Raw genomic sequence first — 20061 nt, 5'->3', positions numbered from 1 at the left:
ACTTTTGAATTTGATAAATTGTTGGTGCGTTCTTTTGTGAAAACTGATCTCTAAAATCTTCCCATACTTGTTGGGCACTTTTGGCATGAACAACTCCTTTGGAAAGATCACCCTCCACAGATTGAGCGAACCATGATAAAATCATACTGTTGCATTGATTCTAGAGAGCATATTCTTTTGGTTGATCTGTTGCTGAGGGAGGCTAAATGGAGCCATCAACAAAACCAATTTTGTTTTTGGCGGTGAGAGCATGAATCATGGATTTACTCCAAGATGGATAGTTGGATCCATTCAATTTTTCTGAAACTAGCATGTGATCAGGATTGTTTGAATGATGAACATGGTATGGGTTTGATGAATCCATACCTAAATTGTTTGAATTTTTTGTTTTGGTTTCACTGTTTGGCGATGTGTTTGGCATGATGTGAACGCAGGCAATAGGATCTTAGGCTCTGATACCATATTAAATGAATGAATAGTATATTGCAAGGCTATGGAAAGTGATTGGCTAAATAGTTTTCGTATATTTCATTACCCAAGTAAGAGTACAATATATATACACAACTAAATCAACTAATCTACAATAAGCCTAGGAAATCGCATCCCTCTTTTAATCATTTTTAAAACTCTTTGAAGTCTAAATCAACAGTCTCCAAATCGAATACGTTATTTACAAATAACAAATCAGAAAATGAGCTCGTGCAAAGGGAGAACAACTATTATTCTTAGGCATAATCGGATAAATGGTCCCCGTGGTCATAAGGTATTCGGATGAAAGTTCCTGTGGTAAAAAAATTCAGATTTAAATTCCTGTGGTCACAGTCTGTTAGGATTTAAACCCTTGTAGTCTAAGTCTATTAGGATTTATGCCTTTCTGTCATTCCTCCATTAGGTTTAGGTTGGCCAAATCGGATAAATGGTCCCCGTGGTCATAAGGAATTTGGAAGATAGCTTCTGTGGTAGAAAAAATTCAGATTTAAACCCCTGTGGTCTAAGTCTATTAGGATTTATGCCTGAAATTAGAGGTTCTGTCATTCCTTTGTTAAGCTTATAAGTGGAGCAGAGTTTCTCTGAGTATCTATCAATAAAAAATATCTTACAATAAAAAGAGGGGGGGGGAGAGAAAATTTCAGTTTATGGTAAAAAAATTCATTCATCTCAGTTATTTCACAAGAAGAAAAAGACGAAAACAAAGGATCTGTTGAATTTCAAATAGTTAGTTTCACCAATACGATACGAAGACTTACTTCACATTTACAATTACACAAAAAAAAAACTATTTATCTCAAGAGGTTTACGTAAAATTCTGGGAAAACGTCAACGATTACTGTCTTATTTGTCAAAGAAAAATATAATATGTTATAAAGAATTAATTAATCGGTTGGATATTCGGGAGTCAAAAACTCGTTAATTTTATAAAGGCATTTTGAATTATTTGATTTATTAGATCTTGAATTTTAATGAATTATGTGATTTATTAGTTCCACCTCGTTCTGTCGCGTCTCCTCAGAGAAACTCAACTCTACCTGTAAGTTTAACGAAGGAATGACAGAACTTCTAATTTCAGACATAAATCCTAATAGACTTAGACCACAGGGGTTTAAATCTGAATTTTTTCTACCACAGGGGCTATCTTCTAAATTCCTTATGACCACGGGGACCATTTATCCGATTTGGTCAACCTAAACCTAATGGAGGAATGACAAAAGAGCATAAATCCTAACAGACTTAGACCACAGGGATTTAAATCCTAACAAACTGTGACTACATGGGTTTAAATCCGAATTTTTTTAGGGGCTATCATCCGAATACCTTATGACCAGTGGACCTTTTATTCGATTCGGCCTTATTCTTAATTTTCAAAGTTTCTGTTGTCCGTTGGCTTTTTGTTGAATCAACCAAACAAAAAAGACGACAGCAGATAGCTCTAACAAATTTGCAATTAAAGTAAAAAACGACAAACCCACCACCATTATTTCGTATAACATCATGTTAGTTGCTCATTCAAGTCCACATTTCCAGTAAAACTCAATGGCCGCTTCTCCCTGCCAATCCCCGGAGCCGGACGCCCAAACCCCACTGCTAGACGACGTCGTGGACGGCGCCGTTGACCACAAAGGCCGTCCCGTTCACAGATCCAGATCCGGCGGCTGGCGTTCCGCTAGGTTCATAATCGGTAAGCACCGCACCGCACCGCACTGAATCCAATCAGTCAGATATTAATTAAATTAGTGTGGTGAAGTTTTGATTTGAATTTTTTCAGGGGTGGAGGTGGCGGAGAGGTTTGCTTACTATGGAATCGGCTCCAACCTTATCACGTTTCTGACGGGGCCTTTGGGGCAGTCCACCGCCACTGCGGCTGAGAATGTCAACATATGGTCCGGAACGGCGTCGTTGCTCCCTTTACTCGGAGCCTTTGTCGCTGATTCTTTCCTTGGACGCTACCGCACTATTGTTTATGCTTCCCTACTCTACATTTTGGTACGTGCCCCTCTCTCTCTACAATTCGGCACGTGACTAAGTTGCCTTAATCCGCATTAGTTGGAATTTAGGGAAATTGGATGAATGCTAGGTTTTACAAATGCCAATTGCTGAACTGATCGAAATCAAATATCGACATACATTATCGATAAAATTCGGTAAATTGATCATTCAGCAATTGGTATTTGTAATTTCGTAAGGTACAAAAACTCTTCTGATTAATGCGTGAGTTGATCAGCAGCCAAACAAATCATTAATTAATTTCAACAAATAGAGATCTACCCAATCAACTTCCGAGCGAATTGAATCAAGGTATGAGATAGCCATCCAGGACCGGAGTTGGAATCGCATTGTCTGCCCTTGTTGGATTCTTCTTAGTACACATCCCACACGCTTCTAATCCATCTTTCATACAACTTGTACCCATTTTAGATATTTATTAGGAAAATGAAGCTCAAATTGGAGGAGAGGTGGAGGTGACGGAGCCTTGGCTTTGGGGAGGGAAATGGCTGGTGAATGTCTAGGTCTCCGTCTGTGTTCTTGGTGGGAGAGAAGATGGATGTTTGGGTATTGGTTATGTCGAGATTTTCGCTATTTGTTATGTCAAATAATAGGTGTTTAGTAAATCTTTACAACGCCGCATATTTTAGTTTTATTGGTCCATGTAGGAAGTAAGTATATGATGTAGGACAAGAAGGGGGTATTTATCTAGGATCCATGTATCGCATTTATGTTGCACACATGTAACTCTTGCTAGCTGTTTATGAGTAAGATCAAAACCATATCTCCAAGGGAGGTAGCAAATGTTATTTTAAAGGCTTATTTACACCAACACCCCATAAAACTCAGCCTTAGTCATACTTTGCCCTGTGTCACTTAACCCCTTGAAAATTATCTTTGATTCTCACTTTGCCCCATTCCATTATATCTGTCAAAACTTCTGTTACATCATGTGACGTGGCAAATGTAGGGCCTGTTAACTAAAGGTGTTAGCCATATCATTGCCACATATACAAATATAATACTTTTAACATTAAAACTCGATGCTGATAAAAAAAATAAAAAAAACATTAAAAAACAATTTAGAAAGGAAAAAAAAAAACTAAAACTGAGAGAAAACTTTCACTACCATCGCCACCTGCTCCCCATCGCTACCAAAACCCCACAAACTCCACTTCTACCATCAAATTTGCTTATTTCATATCAATTTTGTAACTCCATCACCATAACCACATACGTTGCTCCGCATAACCATCCCTAGCAACATCGCCGCTGCAACCCAACCACATCAAATACCCAGAAAAATGATGGTGTAATTATTCTTATTGTTTTACTTGTTTCTATTTTTCTTTCAAATTTAAAATATTAAATACTATGAAAGTTGTACATGTGGCAATGACATAGCCAACACGTCAGCCAATTAATGGGCTCCACATTTTCCACGTCACGTGATTTAATAGAATTTTTTACCGAGATAATGGAATGGGGCAAAGTGTGAAGCAAAGACAACTTTCATGGGGTTAAGTGATACGTTTTGAGTTACAAGGGGCAAAGTAAGACTAAAGTTGAGTTTCATGGGGACGTTGGTGTAAATAAGCCTATTTTAAAAGTGTCTTTTGCTAACATATGTCGTATGTGTTATTCTTAAAATTTCACTAGAAGGCCAACGTCATTCAATGTTTGGGACTCAATGGCATAACTTCAAATTTTAGTTAAATATATGGATACAAATGATGATGAAATTTTGGCATAATCAAAATCCAACATATTAAAAAACTAAATGAGGCAAAAAAAAGTTCATTTGTATCAATTCAAATGAAAGCAAATAAAAGCAAATTCCCATTTATCTCTCATCAAGGATTGAAGGTTTTAGCCAAAAAAGAGGGAAACAGTTGTTCAACCATCAATGTATGCCAACAGGTGATTAGGCAAGGCGAGAGCTGATGTCCCTAGGTAGAAGAGGGCATGATGTAGATTTTAAAAACCAGCTCAAAACGATGATGTTTTGGGACTGGGATTGTTTGAAAAATCATATAGCGTGAAGACTGCGCTTTGTGTGGAAAGAAAATGTCCAGCGTAATGCACCTTAGGGAAAATTTCCCATGTCTTGTCGAAAAGCACACCTCAAGGAGTGTTTATGAATGAACATATATTATTTGATTATTTACCAATTGTTTCTCATGAGCTCAGCCATAGCCGGTTCTCACGTTTTTTCGGCCTGGCTTACAGGGGTGTTATTTCAAAGTACACCATAAAGAACTTTGAAAAATAAAATAAGAATGATTGATATTTTACTTTTCCTTGTGATGGATGGAGTTACTAAGAAATGATTGGTTATTCTTCAGGTATAATTAGGGATGCAAGTTTGAGTATTTTCTTTTTACATCTTGCTATGTCTGAATGCTATAATTTTGGACCTAAATTGAACAGGGACTTGGCTTGTTGACCCTGTCAGCCGTGCTTTCTTCTTCTGAGATCCAAGTAATATTCTTCTTCTTCTCCCTGTATCTAGTAGCTGTTGCACAAGGCGGACACAAGCCTTGTGTTCAGGCATTTGGAGCTGATCAGTTCGATGTCTCAGATCCAGAGGAGTGCAAAGCCAAAAGCTCATTCTTCAATTGGTGGTATTTTGGGTTGTGTGCAGGTACGTCCGTGACGCTTATCCTATTGACCTACATACAGGACAACCTGAGTTGGGGTCTGGGTTTTGGAATTCCTTGTATTGCAATGGTCTTTGCACTGTTAATTTTCCTGCTTGGAACTAGAACTTATCGGTACAGCATTAAAGGGGATGAAGAAAGTCCTTTTGTAAGAATTGGAAGGGTGTTTGTTGCTGCTTTAAGGAACTGGCGAACTTCTCCCTCAGCAGTAACTTCTGAAGAGGAATCTCGCGGAATCTTGCCTCACGAGAGTTCTGAACAATTCAAGTAAGAGAGTTAACTGTCGGCATATTTTTAGTTTAAAAAAGAGGGAGAAACTGGCAACGAGAAAGTTTGATATTATTTTAGATTAAAAAGGAGGGAGAAACTGTCTTCATGACTCTTTCAGCAACCTATCCTGCGAAAGCAATTCGTGAAAGACAAGTATTCATATATTGTTATAATCTCTTGCATGGCCACTTAAGTCTATCAATTTTAATTTCAGTTAACCTTAACTAGTTTGAATAAATTGAGTATAAAAAGTGGCATTTGCAGCACCTTTTTTTTCTAAGGAAAACTAATGAAAAGGGCTTAAAAACTTTGAGTTTTAACGATAAGGACAAAATAAAGGGTAAAGTGAATAGTAACAGGTTTGACTTTTTAGTGTAAAAATGTGGTTTTTCGTTTAAGTGAACAGTACCGGGAGCTTTTTGTTTTTCTATTGTAGTAAGAGCATTTTAGAATCTAATAAAATGTTAATGGTTTCGGTGATTATATTATCATACCTATATGCTGTATAGTATATAAGGATAAACTAATGCCTTTGATTGCATCATTGGTTATGTGATATTTACTTAGCTGTAGAATGGAACTGTTAAGTCTGTTCTGATTTCAGCTAAGAAACTGGTATGATATGATTTACTGGCAGGTTTCTCAACAAAGCCTTGCTTGCACCGGATGATTTGAAGGAAAACAGAAAGGTGTGTACCATCGTTGACGTTGAAGACGCAAAGGCTGTTCTTAGGCTTTTTCCAATATGGGTTACATGCTTGGCATATGCGGTTGTGTTTGCACAGTACTCCACTTTCTTCACCAAGCAAGGTGCCACCATGGATAGAACCATTGTGCCTGGCTTCAATGTACCAGCCGCTTCACTTCAGACTTTCATCAGCATTGCCATTGTCATCTTCCTTCCCATTTATGATCGCATTTTTGTTCCAATTGCTAGATATGTCACGGGGAAACCCGCTGGAATTACAATGCTGCAAAGAATTGGAACGGGGATGGTCTTATCTATTATTTTGATGGTAATTGCAGCTCTAGTTGAGATGAAGAGGCTTAAAACTGCCAAAGATTATGGTCTGCTTGATACGCCAAGTGCCACGGTTCCAATGAGCATCTGGTGGTTGGCTCCTCAGTACTTATTGGCCGGAATAGCTGATGGTTTCACAATGGTCGGTCTGCAAGAGTTTTTTTATGATCAGGTGCCAAATGAACTAAGGAGTGTAGGACTCGCCCTCTATCTCAGCATCTTCGGCGTGGGAAGCTTCCTAAGTAGCTTTCTTATTTCCATCATCGATGACATAACCAGTTTAGCAGGCGAAAGCAGCTGGTTTTCGAGTAATCTTAACCGTGCACATCTTGATTACTTCTATTGGCTGCTTGGTGGAATCAGTTTGGTACAATTGGTTATCTACCTCTACTTTGCAAAATCGTACATTTATAAATCCCACGCCTTGTAACTTATTATTTGAGCACAGTGATCTACGCATCACCGCCGTTGGTTGTAAATCAGAAATGTGAATCTGTATGATTGGAAATCTACCGTGTATAATTCATTCCAGAGTTATCTAGATGGAATCTAGTGATAAATTGCATACGCATTACTTCTTTTAAAAATCCCAAGATTTCGAATTTTGAATGCTTGTATTTGTATATACTAAGTTCCTAAATAGTTCCAAGTGTCACGCATTAAAGATATGTTAATACTAATCGTACTTTTTATGCTCGATGGCACGGAAAATCGATTTCAGTGGAAACTGGCTAAAATGATGAAAAACTAAGTAGTGATTGTCATACTGATCAGATGTCCTTGTAAACGTCTCATATTACCCTTATAGATATACCGGGTACCATATAGACCCCATCAATTTTTTAATTTGGTTAGTTCGGTACTTGGATTTGTAGAACCATTACAACAGTCAATTTCTCTTATACGAGGGACATTGACCTTGACTGTATACATGCAATTCTTGGATGGAGTTTTACATAGGGTAGTGGCCCTTTCAATTTTTGGTTGTCTAGGGTAGTGGCCCTTTCAATTTTTGGTTGTCGGATCGAATGAATTGAAAAAGATAAATGACCAAAAATTAATAAAGGGGTGTGGAGATACAAATGAGTGTGCAATATCCTTTTATATATAGTGCTAAGTCAACCCACTTGCATTGAGTGAATCACTAATTTTGACCTACTAATCCAAGCAAACCCTTCACTCTCCTGTGTCGAATGACTAGTCACTCGGCACAAGAAAGTTAAGCCCACCAACCTCTAATGGGTGCGAAGGCTTGGACAGTTAAACCCACAATATCTTTCTCAGAGAACATGGACTTAATGGTTGAAGCCCAATCAAGAGTACAAAGGAAAGCGTCAACAGCCCAAATCCATCAACTATTTGAGGTAGATAAGACCATCTCCAAATGAATTGTTAAATTTTAATAGTCAAATTAAAATTGATGGATGATGTGGCAATCTGAAATCTTATGTCAAGTTTTATACTTATTTTCTTACTAAAATTGAGCTTTAAATGGTTGTATTTATCACAAAAAAATAGAGCTTTAAATCGTCAAAGACTCACCCTCACTACGCCACAGGCGAGTCATGGATGAGAGCTCTTGTTAAGCGTATTCAGAGTACCTATGTTTTCATCCATCATTGAGTCTCAACGACGACCTATGAAGATTACGCCGTATGTATCAACCATACCAAGAAATGATACATTATCGAAGTCTAACGCCAAGCAATATTGCGTCTACATCACATCAGCAGCATCAGGATCAAGAGAATGAAGTCAAGCAATCCGATCCCAGACAACCTTGCCGATCTCTTCACGACATCATTGTCGAAGTCTAACTTCCAAAAGCTTTGTTCGGGAATTGGTATGTGTAACTAACTCATATGCAATGCTTGTAGTTCTCATTTGGAAGTTTTATCGAACTTAGGGGGAGTATCTACTCACTTGATCTTAGTTACTTTTTTATCTATAATTAGGAACATTTTTCTTGCTGGGTTTTTGCTACTTAACTAGGAGGCTGTTTGGATCAAAACTTGAACTTTGGGCTAAAGAAAGGAGTTGGCCCAAAAGGAGGCCCGAAAGGGAAGATAGTCGAAGCCCAGTCGAAGCCCAGAAGGCAGGGAAATGCCTTTTCTGACTTGGTGCAGCTCATGAAGACCACTTGCTTACCTACCCAAAGGCCAAGTGGTGTAGACTGATCAGCTATAGAGCCCATAAAGCACTTTATGATGGCATTACATGTAAAATAGCTGATGAGTCATCACCCTCAAACCGCATTCGGGCAAAGCTGCTGCTACCAAAGGCTAAGCTGAGTTGTCTATATAAGAAGAAAGAAAATCCAGGATTAAAGACACTCAATCAAACAAACAAATGCAAGCACAAACTCTGCTCAAAGCCAGATTTGCCTTCAAAACAAAGCTGTAGTCAACCTTTATCCCTTTCGGGACAAACCTTCATCCCTCTCGGGATAACCCTCTCTTCAACCCTTTGTAATAGCTCTGCTACCTTGTTCAACCTTGTTGTAGTATCGATTCATCATTTGTAATCTCTCTCTCTCTCTACCCCTCCAAGCTTTCAGACCTTTGACAAAACTACAAAGATAGGAACCTGCAAGACGAGCAACCTTACCCGATAAGGTTTAACCTTGCCCGACCTTCTTTGCTTTGGTTTTGTCTTTTCAATATGTTGTATACTTCCAGTTATATGCAAGTTATTTCTAGCAACATGACTATTAAAGGGTTTTCTCAGTACTTGAATCCGATTTGAATATATCGTCAGTGTTCAAACCAGATCCAAGTCCTAAGCCCTCGGGCATGTAAATCTGATCAGTTAAAAGTTCTTGGCCTTAAGGCATAAAAAAGAACTTTATGTGGACTTAACCCATCCACGACAATCCTTGATAAACGAGAAGTCCGAAGTTACTTGGGGCGCAAGTAATCAACCTACCTTCTAGTTTTCTTTCTATTATATCATGATTACCATAGAGCGCTTGAGCATGGAATGAATTCTAATGGAAAGCCTCAAGGCCTACATCTAAGGCCCCACAAAGGCATCCATTTGGATTCATTCCGTTCATCGATCTAAAGAGTCAAAGTGTAAGAATGAACTCTAATGGGAAGCCTCAAGGCCTATACCTAAGGCCCCACAAAGGCACTTATTTAGGTTCATTCTACTTCTTGGATTCGGGTAATCAGAAGTATAATAGTTAGAAAACTCCTGCAATCACGAGAACAAATATGATGTGTTCGAGCACTGGTTTAGTTATTTATGGGAAGCCTCAAGGCCTACACCTAAGGCCCCACGAAGGCACCTGTTATAACTAACACGGTTTCTTGGATACATACATATACACAACTAAAGCACAACAACCATTTTACATCTGCCATGCTAAAGATGGCAGTGGCACGCCTGAGCACTTAAATGTTAACCTTGATTGTGAGCCTCAAGGCCTACACCTAAGGCCCCACAAAGGCACCTCTCAAAGTTAACGATGTCCTTCTCTTTCAGCCTTGCCCGAAAAGTCTTGCCCGAAGAGACTTGCCCGACGAGACTTGCCCGACAACGCCCGATAGTGAAGCAGAAGCCCGACAGCAGCCCTCAACCGGCGCCAACCTCCAGGGGAGCTGTGTGCTCGTCGGCCAGGAAACATCCCCGACGGAAATTCCTGACGCGAACAGAGGCACCCATTTTGGGTTGATCATACCCTTGTGAGTTTTCTAATTTGCGTCCAAAAGATGTATAGTTTTGACTTAATGAAAAACTTCTCATGTTTCTCCTTAGACAATGTTTTTTTCTTTCTCTCATACTTAGTTTTTACCATAGCAAGATTTTGTGAGTTTTATCTTTTTATGCAATCCTCCTTTGATTTGGGAATCGCATTTGCTCATTGTATCAACGACTTCATCAACTGAACTTACTTCATCACTAAAGACTTTATGCATCATTTACTTGAGTATTTAAACACTCAAGAGGGAGTGTTGTAGCCCTAATTTAGTTAGGAATGTGATTGTGTAAATCCTAGTAAATCCTATTGGGATTCTACCGTATCTTTTAGATAGTTTTTTTTTTATTGTATTGTAATACCTAAAGGCTAAAGAATTTAGCTTTCCTAATACTATGTTCGCCGCACCTCTTCATCCCCTTATAATTCGCTAGTTAAATACACCCTACAACAACCAAAAACATTTTTTTATCATTTTAAAAACATTTTCAAACAAGCCTAAATCGAATACATCAGGCATATTTGTCTATTTGCCTCCTGAACTTGTATGAAGCTGTCAATTTCCTCTCTAAACTTTAATTTTAGCCGATTACCTTCTTGAACTTTTATAATTAACCAATTTCTCCTTTTAGCTTTTTAGCCGATTACCCAAATATCCAATTTCCCTCTAGCATTAGATTTTAAAAAATTTCATTCAATTTTTCATCTATCTTGATCACGGAAACAACATATGACAAATATATGAGGGCAAAAAGGATGAAAATTTGGAGGGATAAAAAATTGAATGAAAGTTTTTAAAATCTCACACCAGGAAAAAATTGGCTATATAAAATTAAAATTTAAAGAGAAATTGACTAATTATAGAAGTTTAATAAGGTAATGGCTAAAATTAAAATTAAAAAAAAATAGCAAGGACAGACAAAATCGTGAGACAAATCAACAAATACTTCAAGCGTTATTTACAAATAACAAATCAGAGACTAAGCTCGTGCTAAAAAAGAACGAGTATTATTCTTAATATTTTAAATTTCTTTTGTCAGTTTGTTTTTTTATAATCATCCAAACAAAAACGATGACGTCAGATGGATAGAAACGACAAACATCCCATCACATTATTGTTTACTAGTATTTGTCTACATATTTTGTGTCTATGAATACATTTTATTAGAAAATAAGAAGGAAAGAGGGAGAGAAAGAGAACGTGTAGGAGGGAGTGAGAGATTTTTTTTTTTTTTTTTTAATATTAGAGGTATTTTAATATCATCTAAGATTTTAATAAAAAATAGTAAAATTTAAACTTATAAAATTACATTATTGTTCATCATTTTTTTTTTTTGATAAAAAACTAAGTAATCTTATCATTTTTTTTATTGGCAAAAAAAATTTCATTAATTAATAGAGATTAACATCGTATTAGTTGCTCATTCAAGTCGACATTTCCAGTGAAACTCAATGGCAACTTCTACCCGCCAATCCCCGGACCGGGACACCCAAACCCCTCTGCTAGACGACGGCGTCGAGGGCACCGTTGACCACAAAGGCCGCCCCGTTCACAGATGGAGATCAGGCGGCTGGCGTTCTGCTCGGTTCATAATCGGTAAGCCCGCAACTCACCGCACTGAACCAATCAATCAGATATTAGTTAAATTAATTGCTCTGATTAATAATAATTAAAAAATTGTAATTAAACAAGTGTGGTGAAGTTTTGATTTGAATATTTTCAGGGGTGGAGCTGGCGGAGAGGTTTGCCTACTATGGAATCAGCTCCAACCTCATCACGTTTCTGACGGGGCCTTTGGGGCAGTCCACCGTCACAGCGGCTGAGAACGTCAACATATGGTCCGGAACGGCGTCGTTGCTCCCTTTACTCGGAGCCTTTGTCGCTGATTCTTTCCTTGGGCGCTACCGCACTATTGTTTTTGCTTCCCTACTCTACATTTTGGTACGTCTCCCTCTCTCTGCAATTTTGGCACGTGACTAAGTTGTTGGAGTTTTTAGCTCCTTTAAGTCCCACATTGGGAACTCAAGGACTTGAGTTCCTTGTATTACGTTAGTCTCCTTTATCAGTGGTTACGTGTTGGACCGTTTGGAATGAGGATTGAGGCTTGGGCCACTAATTGTGTCGATATTTATTTCTGAATTGTTTTCCAACATAAGTTGCCTTAATCCGCATTATTTGGAAATATTTTGGGAAATTGGATGAATGCTGGGTTTTGCAAATGACAATTGCTAAACTGATCGAAATCAAATATCGACATACATTATTCTTAAAATTCCGTAAAGTGATCATTCAGTAATTAGGGTTTGTAATTTAGTAAGTTACAAAAACTCTTCTGATTAAAGGGTGAATTCATTAGCACCAAACAAATCATTAATTAATTTCAACAAATAGAGATGTACAAAATCAACTTCCAAGCGAATTGAATGATGGTATGAGATAGCCATCCAGAACTGGAGTTGGAATCACATTGTCTGCCGTTGTTGTATTCTTCGTAGTACACATCCCGCACGCATCTAATCCATCTTTCATACAACTTGTACCCATTTTAGACATTTATTAGGGAAATGAAGCTCAAATAGGAGGAGAGGTGGAGGCGATGTAGCCTTGGCTTCGGGGAGGGAAGTGGCCGGTGAATGTCTGGGCCTCTGTTTGTGTTCTTGGTGAGATAGAAGATGGATGTTTGGATATCGGTTAAGTCGAGATTTTACCAAATAGTAGGTGCAGTAAATCCTTACAAGGCCGCAAGTTTTAGTTTTCTTGCTCCATGTAGGAAGTGTATGATGTAGGATAAGAAGGGGGCATTTATCTATGATCCATGTATCACATTTGTGTAGCATACATGCATTTATGTGCCATCTATCAATATAAGGGTGGCTTGTACCGTTAGGCCATCTCCAACCGAAGGGTCCAGAGGGCCAGAGGGCCGAAAATAGCCTGAAAACCGTCTCCAACCGAGGGCTAGGCCAGAGGGCTAGAGGTCTGGCTTTGTTATTTCTGTCGGTTATAGCCGACAGAAATAATATATACGATATTATTAGTGTCGGTTATAACCGACACTAATAGCAATGTTAGTGTAATATCATTTTGAACAGTTTCGGTTAAAACCGACACTAATTTGAATTCTAATTTGAATTCCAACGGCTAGCCAATCACTAGCCGTTGTATTTCAAACTTTTTTTTTTTATGAATTTAAACCTTTTTGTTTCTATAACTTCCTATAACTTTTTTTCTATAACTTATATTTTACAAAATTTGGTTCATATTTTTTTTAAATTTCATTTTTTTCCTATAACTTCTATTTCACAAAATTTGTTTCATATTTTTTTTAAATTCCATTTTTTTCCTATAACTTCTATTTCACAAAATTTGTTTCATATTCCATTTTTTTCCTATAACTTCTATTTCACAAAATTTATTTCATATTTTTTTTAAATTCCATTTTTTTCCCTATAACTTCTATTTCACAAAATTTATTTCATATTTTTTTTAAATTCCATTTTTTTCCTATAACTTCTATTTCACAAAATTTGTTTCATATTCCATTTTTTTCCTATAACTTCTATTTCACAAAATTTATTTCATATTTTTTTTAAATTCCATTTTTTTCCTATAACTTCTATTTCACAAAATTTGTTTCATATTCCATTTTTTTCCTATAACTTCTATTTCACAAAATTTATTTCATATTTTTTTTAAATTCCATTTTTTTCCTATAACTTCTATTTCACAAAATTTATTTCATTTTTTTTTAAATTCCATTTTACTTCTTATAACTTCTATTTCACAAAATTTGTTTCATATATTTTTTTTAAATTCCATTTTTTTTCCTATAACTTTTATTTCACAAAATTTGTTTCATATTTTTTTTTAAATTCTATTTTTTTTCCTATTACTTCCTAAGCCATTATACAACATTAAATTAAATTAAGTAACATGAAACAACATTAAACAATATGAAACAACATTAAATAACATTAACCAACATAAAAATTATACAACATGAAACTTAAACAACATTTTAAAAAACATTTAAAAACATAAAACGTAAATGCCTACTCCATGCTTCTTTGGGCCCAAAGATGTGCAACAAGATCTTGTTGTAGGTACTTGTTTGTGGCACGAGAACGTATCATTCTATAGCGTCTCATGTACTCATCTATAGAGATACTACCAGTTCTTGGATTGAAAGGCAAATTAGGCTCATCATATATTTTTGCATGAGCCCTTCTTGACCTATTTGGATCTTCTTGGTCGTCATCGGACTCTTCATCAATATACCCATCTCGCTCATCCTCCACTATCATATTGTGTAATATGATGCAAGACATCATGATGGAGTCCAAATTTTCTCGACTCCACCCTCTTGCCGGTTCGCTGATGATCTTCCACCGTGCTTGTAGAATACCAAAAGCTCTCTCAACATCTTTCTGATATGCCTCTTGGTGTAAGGTAAACAACTTTTCCGCGTCATTCCTAGGGTTTGGAATTGCTTGGACAAGTGTCGCCCACTTTGGGTAGATGCCATCTGCCAAGTAATACCTCATATTGTATTGACGGCCGTTGATGTAGTAATCAAGTTGAGGTGCTTTACCTTCTGTCAAGTTATTGAAGAGGGGTGAACGCCCAAGAACTGTAATGTCATTTTGGGATCCAGGGACTCCAAAGAAAGCATGTCAAATCCATGTGTCATATGAGGCAACCGCCTCTAACACAACGGTTGGAATTCATTGCAAACTTGAATTGAAAGAGATTAAATTCAAAGAGATTGAATTCAAAGTTATGTGAATTATATCCCAATATCCACCCTATTTATAGCAAAAAAAAATTCAAATCCAATGGCTAGCTGACGTAAGCATGATGTTAGCTACCAACGGCTAGCTGACATCACTTAGCCGTTGGATTTGAATTTAAGTTGTAGTTTTTAAATAATAAATTATGTTTGGCCCTATGGCCCTTTAGTCCTCGGTTGGAGACGGTTTTTTGTGAAATGGCTAAAACGAGCCTTCTGGCCCTCGGTTGGAGATAGAGGCAAATATGGCCATGTACTGTTCATTAAAATATTAATATCTTGGAGAGCCTTGGAGGGCCAGAGGTCTAAAACGAGCCCTCTAGCCAGTCATCGGTTGGAGATTGCCTTAGTTTCTCAGTTATCATCTATTATCTCCGTCAAAACTTATGTTACATCACGTGACGTGTAAAATGTAGTAAAATGTAGGGCCCATTAATTGAATGTGTTAGCGATGTCATTGCCACATATAAAAATATAATATTTTTAACACTAAAAATCAATGCTGATAAAAAAAAATTAAAAATCAATTTAGAAAGGAAAAAAAAAACTAAAAACTGAGAGAAAACTCTCACCACCTACCTTGCTCTGCATAACCATCGCTAGCAACATCACCGTTATAACCCAACCACATCAAATACCCCAACTTATGAATTCAAGGTAGAGGGGTTGCCTAATTCACCAGTCTTTCCTCCGAACTCATCGAGTGTAGGGTAACTCTCCTGACTGAAGCTGGCGTAAGTCCCTCCAAAGAGGGTAATAGTTCACGAGCCCTAAAAAAGATCTTCACTCACTCACCTTGGTAGGTAATTGTTCTTATTGTTTGACTTGTTTCTATTTTTTCTTTCAAATGTAAAATATTAAATACTTTTAATGAAAGTTGTAAATGTGGCGATGGCATAGCCAACACGTCAGCTAATTAATGGGCCCCAAATTTGCCACATCACGTGATTTAACATAATTGAGTAAATTGTAGCAATAGTCCCTCAACTTTAATCAAATTGGAGCAATTGTCCCTCAACTAAAAATCCATTACTATTGGTCCCTCAACTTATCAAAATGTGTAGCTATAGTCATTTTCATCAATTTGGTCAAAATAAGTTATGTTGGAATAACCAATTATATAATTAGGTTCCCTCAACTCATCAAAGTGTGTAATTATGGTCCTTTTTGTCAACTACGTAAAAAATTTTGTCAAAACGAGTTATGTTGAAAGGACCATTGCTACAATTGGGTTAAAGTTAAGGAACCATTTCTCCAGTTGAATTAAATTTGAGGGACCAATGATAATGAATTTTTAGTTGAGGGACCATAGTTGCACGTTTTGATGAGTTGAGGGACCAATGGTAATAGATTTTTAGTTGAGGGACCATTGCTCCAATTGAGTTAAAGTTAAGGGACTATAGCTACAATTTACTCTAACAAATTTTTTTATGAAGATAACAGAATGGGGCAAAGTGAGAAGCAAAGACAACTGTCAGAGGGTTAAGTGATACATTTTGAGTTACAAGGGGCCAAGTAAGACTAAAGTTGAGTTTCAAGGGGCGTTGGTGTAAATAAGCCTATTTTTAAAGCGTCCTTTGCTAACTTATGTGTCACTTTTATGCTACCGTAGAAGTCAAAATATAAACTAAAATGTGTGTGTGTTATTTTTAAAATGATGATGAAATTTTGACATAATCAAAATCCAACATATTACAAAACTAAATGAACCAAAAAAAAGTTCATATGCATCAATTCAAATGAAAGACAACTTTCAGGGGGTTAAGTGATACGTTTTGAGTTTCAGCCGGTTCTCACTTTTTTTGTCCTGGCTGGCTTACAGGGGTGTCATTTCTAAATAGAGCATATAAAAATTAGAAAAATAAAATTAAGAAAATTCCATCAGATTAATTGATATTTTACTTTTCCTTATGATGGACGGAGTTACTAAGAAATGAATGGTTATTCTTCAGATATAATTAGGGTTGCAAGTTTGATTATTTTCTTTCTACATCTTGCTATGTCAGAATGCTATAAATTTTGGACCTAAATTGAAACAGGGACTTGGCTTGTTGACCCTGTCAGCCGTGCTTTCTTCTTCTGAGATCCAAGTAATATTCTTCTTCTTCTCCCTATATCTAGTAGCTGTTGCACAAGGAGGACACAAGCCTTGCGTTCAGGCATTTGGAGCTGATCAGTTTGATGTGTCAGATCCAGAGGAGTGCAAAGCCAGAAGCTCATTCTTCAATTGGTGGTTTTTTGGGTTAATTGCAGGTACCTCATTGACGTATATCCTATTGACATACATACAGGAAAACCTGAGTTGGGGTCTAGGTTTCGGAATTCCTTGTATTGCAATGGTCTTTGCACTATTACTTTTCTTGCTCGGAACTAGAACTTATCGGTATAGCATTAATGGGGATGAAGAAAGCCCATTTGTAAGAATTGGAAATGTGTTTGTTGCTGCTTTAAGGAACTGGCGAACTACTCCTGCAGCAGTAACTTCTGAAGAGGAATCTCGCGGAACCTTGCCTCACGAGAGTTCTGAACAATTCACGTAAGAAAGTTAACTGTCCGCATATTTTTAGTTTAAAAAGGGTGGAGAAACTGGCAATGAGAAAGTTTGATATTATTTTAGATTAAAAAGGAGGGAGAAACTGTCTTCATGACTCTTTCAGTAACCTGTCCTGCGAAAGCAATTCATGAACGACTAGTATTCGGATATTGTTAAAATCTCTTGCATGGCCACTTAAGTCTGTCAATTTTAATTTCAGTTAACCTTAACTGTTGGAATAAATTTGAGTATAAAAGAGTGGTATTTGCAGCACCTTTCTTTCTTTTGTATTAGCATTTTAGAATCTGTCACAAAATGTTAACAGTTTCGGTTAAATTATCATTACCTGTTCTGTATAGTGTGTACTTAGGTGGTTGAGGCTGAATTATTGCCTTTGATTGCATCATCGGTTATACGATATTTACTTTGCTGTAGAATGGAACTGTTGAGTCTGTTTGGAACAATAAAGTTTCTCACACAATTTGACTGTGATTTCAGCTAAGAAAGTGCTATGTATGATTTCCTGGCAGGTTTCTCAATAAGGCTTTGCTTGCACCAGACGATCTGAAAGAAAACAGAAGGGTGTGTACCATCGTTGACGTTGAAGAAGCAAAGGCTGTTCTTAGGCTTTTTCCAATATGGGCTACATGCTTGGCATATGCAGTTGTGTTTGCACAGTGCTCTACTTTCTTCACCCAGCAAGGTGCCACCATGGATAGAACGGTTGTGCCTGGCTTCGATGTACCAGCCGCTTCACTTCAGATTTTGTCCAGCATTGCCATTATCATCAGCCTTCCCATTTATGATCGCATTTTTGTTCCAGTTGCTAGATCTTTCACCAGGATACCTTCTGGAATTTCAATGCTGCAAAGAATTGGAACAGGGATGTTCATGTCTCTTATTTCCATGGTAATTGCAGCTCTAGTTGAGATGAAAAGGCTCAAAACTGCCAAAGATTATGGTCTGCTTGATACGCCAAGTGCCACGGTTCCAATGAGCATCTAGTGGTTGGTTCCTCAGTACTTGTTGACAGGAATATCTGATGTTTTCACGATGGTCGGTCTGCAAGAGTTGTTTTATGATCAGGTGCCAAATGAACTAAGGAGTGTTGGACTTGCCCTCTATCTCAGCATCTTCGGCGTGGGAAGCTTCATTAGTAGCTTTCTTATTTCCGTCATTGACGATATAACCAGTCTACCAGGCGTAAGTAGCTGGTTTTCGGATAATCTTAACCGTGCACATCTCGATTACTTCTATTGGCTGCTTGGTGGAATCAGTTTGGTACAATTGGTTGTCTACCTCAACTTTGCAAAATCTTACATTTATAAATCCCATGATCTGTGAGTTCCTTCATACTTCGTACGAAAATTCAGCTTATAATCTTATTATTTGAATGCTTGTATTTGTATCCCAAGAGTTTTGAATTCTTGTATTTGTAAATACTAGTTCCCAAATAGTTCCTAGTGTTACGCATTAATGATATATTAATACTAATCGTACTTTTTATGGGCAATGACGAGGATAATCGATCGTTTGGGAAATTGGCTAAAATGATGAAAAACTAAATTGTGATTGCCTTGTCATATTGAGGATCAGATGCTCTTGTAGACTTCTCATATCACCCTTCTATACACTGGTTGTACCCGTATAGACCCGTTATAATTTTAAATTGGTTAGTTCAGTACTTTGGGTATGTAGAACTGTCTGAACCAGTCTTGCTCTCCTAAGGTCTTTATTTTGAGGTCCTGTGAGGACCAAATGTTATTCATACCATATTTTTGTACCACATTTTCATACCATCTTAGGTGGCATTTGATGTAGACATTCACATTATTTGAATTAATTAGATTTTTAAATTTAGTTCATTATTTAATAAACTAATAATTAAGAAAAACTAGTTAATTAAATAATGATTGTGGTATACGAGGAGTCTTTCTCCTTCTTTTCCTTGTGTTTTGCAAATTTTTCAAACGATGTGGTTGTTTGGGTGACGTACTTCTAATTCCTAAGTGGAATTTTAGGTCAATAAGAAATAGACCACATTACTTAATATTACGGTTTAATAATTTTTTTATATTAATAAGTGAGAAATTTTAAATTTGAATCACGTAAATAACAAGTTTGATACTAGCTTATTCCACCAACTTCTTAGTGTAAATATATTATATATAAAAATACTAATAATAAGGAATGGATCACAAATTATGATAACATGTAATATCCCACATCGACCAATAGAGATGGGGTAATGTGCCTTATATGTACACGCCCACCTCCATATAGCACGAGACATTTTGGGAACTTACTGGTTTCGGATTCCATCGGAACTTTGAAGTTAAGCAAGTTCGGGCGAGAGCAATCCTAGGATGGGTGACCCATTGGGAAGTTCTCATTTGAATTTCCAGAAACAAATCCATGAGGGAATGGTAAGCCCAAAGCGGACAATATCGTGCCACGGCGGAGTCGAGACTGGGATGTAACAAAATGGTATCAAAACCACTCTGCCGTTTGGTACGAGTGTGCCGACGAGGACGTCGAGCTAGTAAGGGTGTGAATTGTAACATCTCACATCGACCAACGGAGAGGAGGTGATGTGCCTTATATGT

General features: G+C 37.1%; 1 protein-coding gene and 1 pseudogene across 1 annotated transcript; both read left to right on the top strand.

Moving 5' to 3' along the window:
* Window positions 1-1892: 1892 nt before the first annotated feature.
* LOC126604631 (protein NRT1/ PTR FAMILY 5.10-like) lies at window positions 1893-7019 on the top strand. The gene is made up of 4 exons (XM_050271921.1): window positions 1893-2176; window positions 2264-2481; window positions 4912-5408; window positions 6049-7019. Exons 1-4 carry the CDS (start codon window positions 2032-2034, stop codon window positions 6860-6862), a joined length of 1674 nt encoding a protein of 557 aa, XP_050127878.1. The 5' UTR covers window positions 1893-2031; the 3' UTR covers window positions 6863-7019.
* A 4487-nt stretch (window positions 7020-11506) lies between these two features.
* LOC126604632 (protein NRT1/ PTR FAMILY 5.10-like) lies at window positions 11507-18968 on the top strand (annotated as a pseudogene).
* The last annotated feature ends 1093 nt before the right edge of the window (window positions 18969-20061 follow it).

Source organism: Malus sylvestris, chromosome 15 (assembly GCF_916048215.2).
Source record: "Malus sylvestris chromosome 15, drMalSylv7.2, whole genome shotgun sequence".
NCBI lineage: Eukaryota > Viridiplantae > Streptophyta > Magnoliopsida > Rosales > Rosaceae > Malus > Malus sylvestris.
Note: the sequence above shows the minus strand (reverse complement) of the source record. Positions and strands in the feature narration are given on the sequence as shown.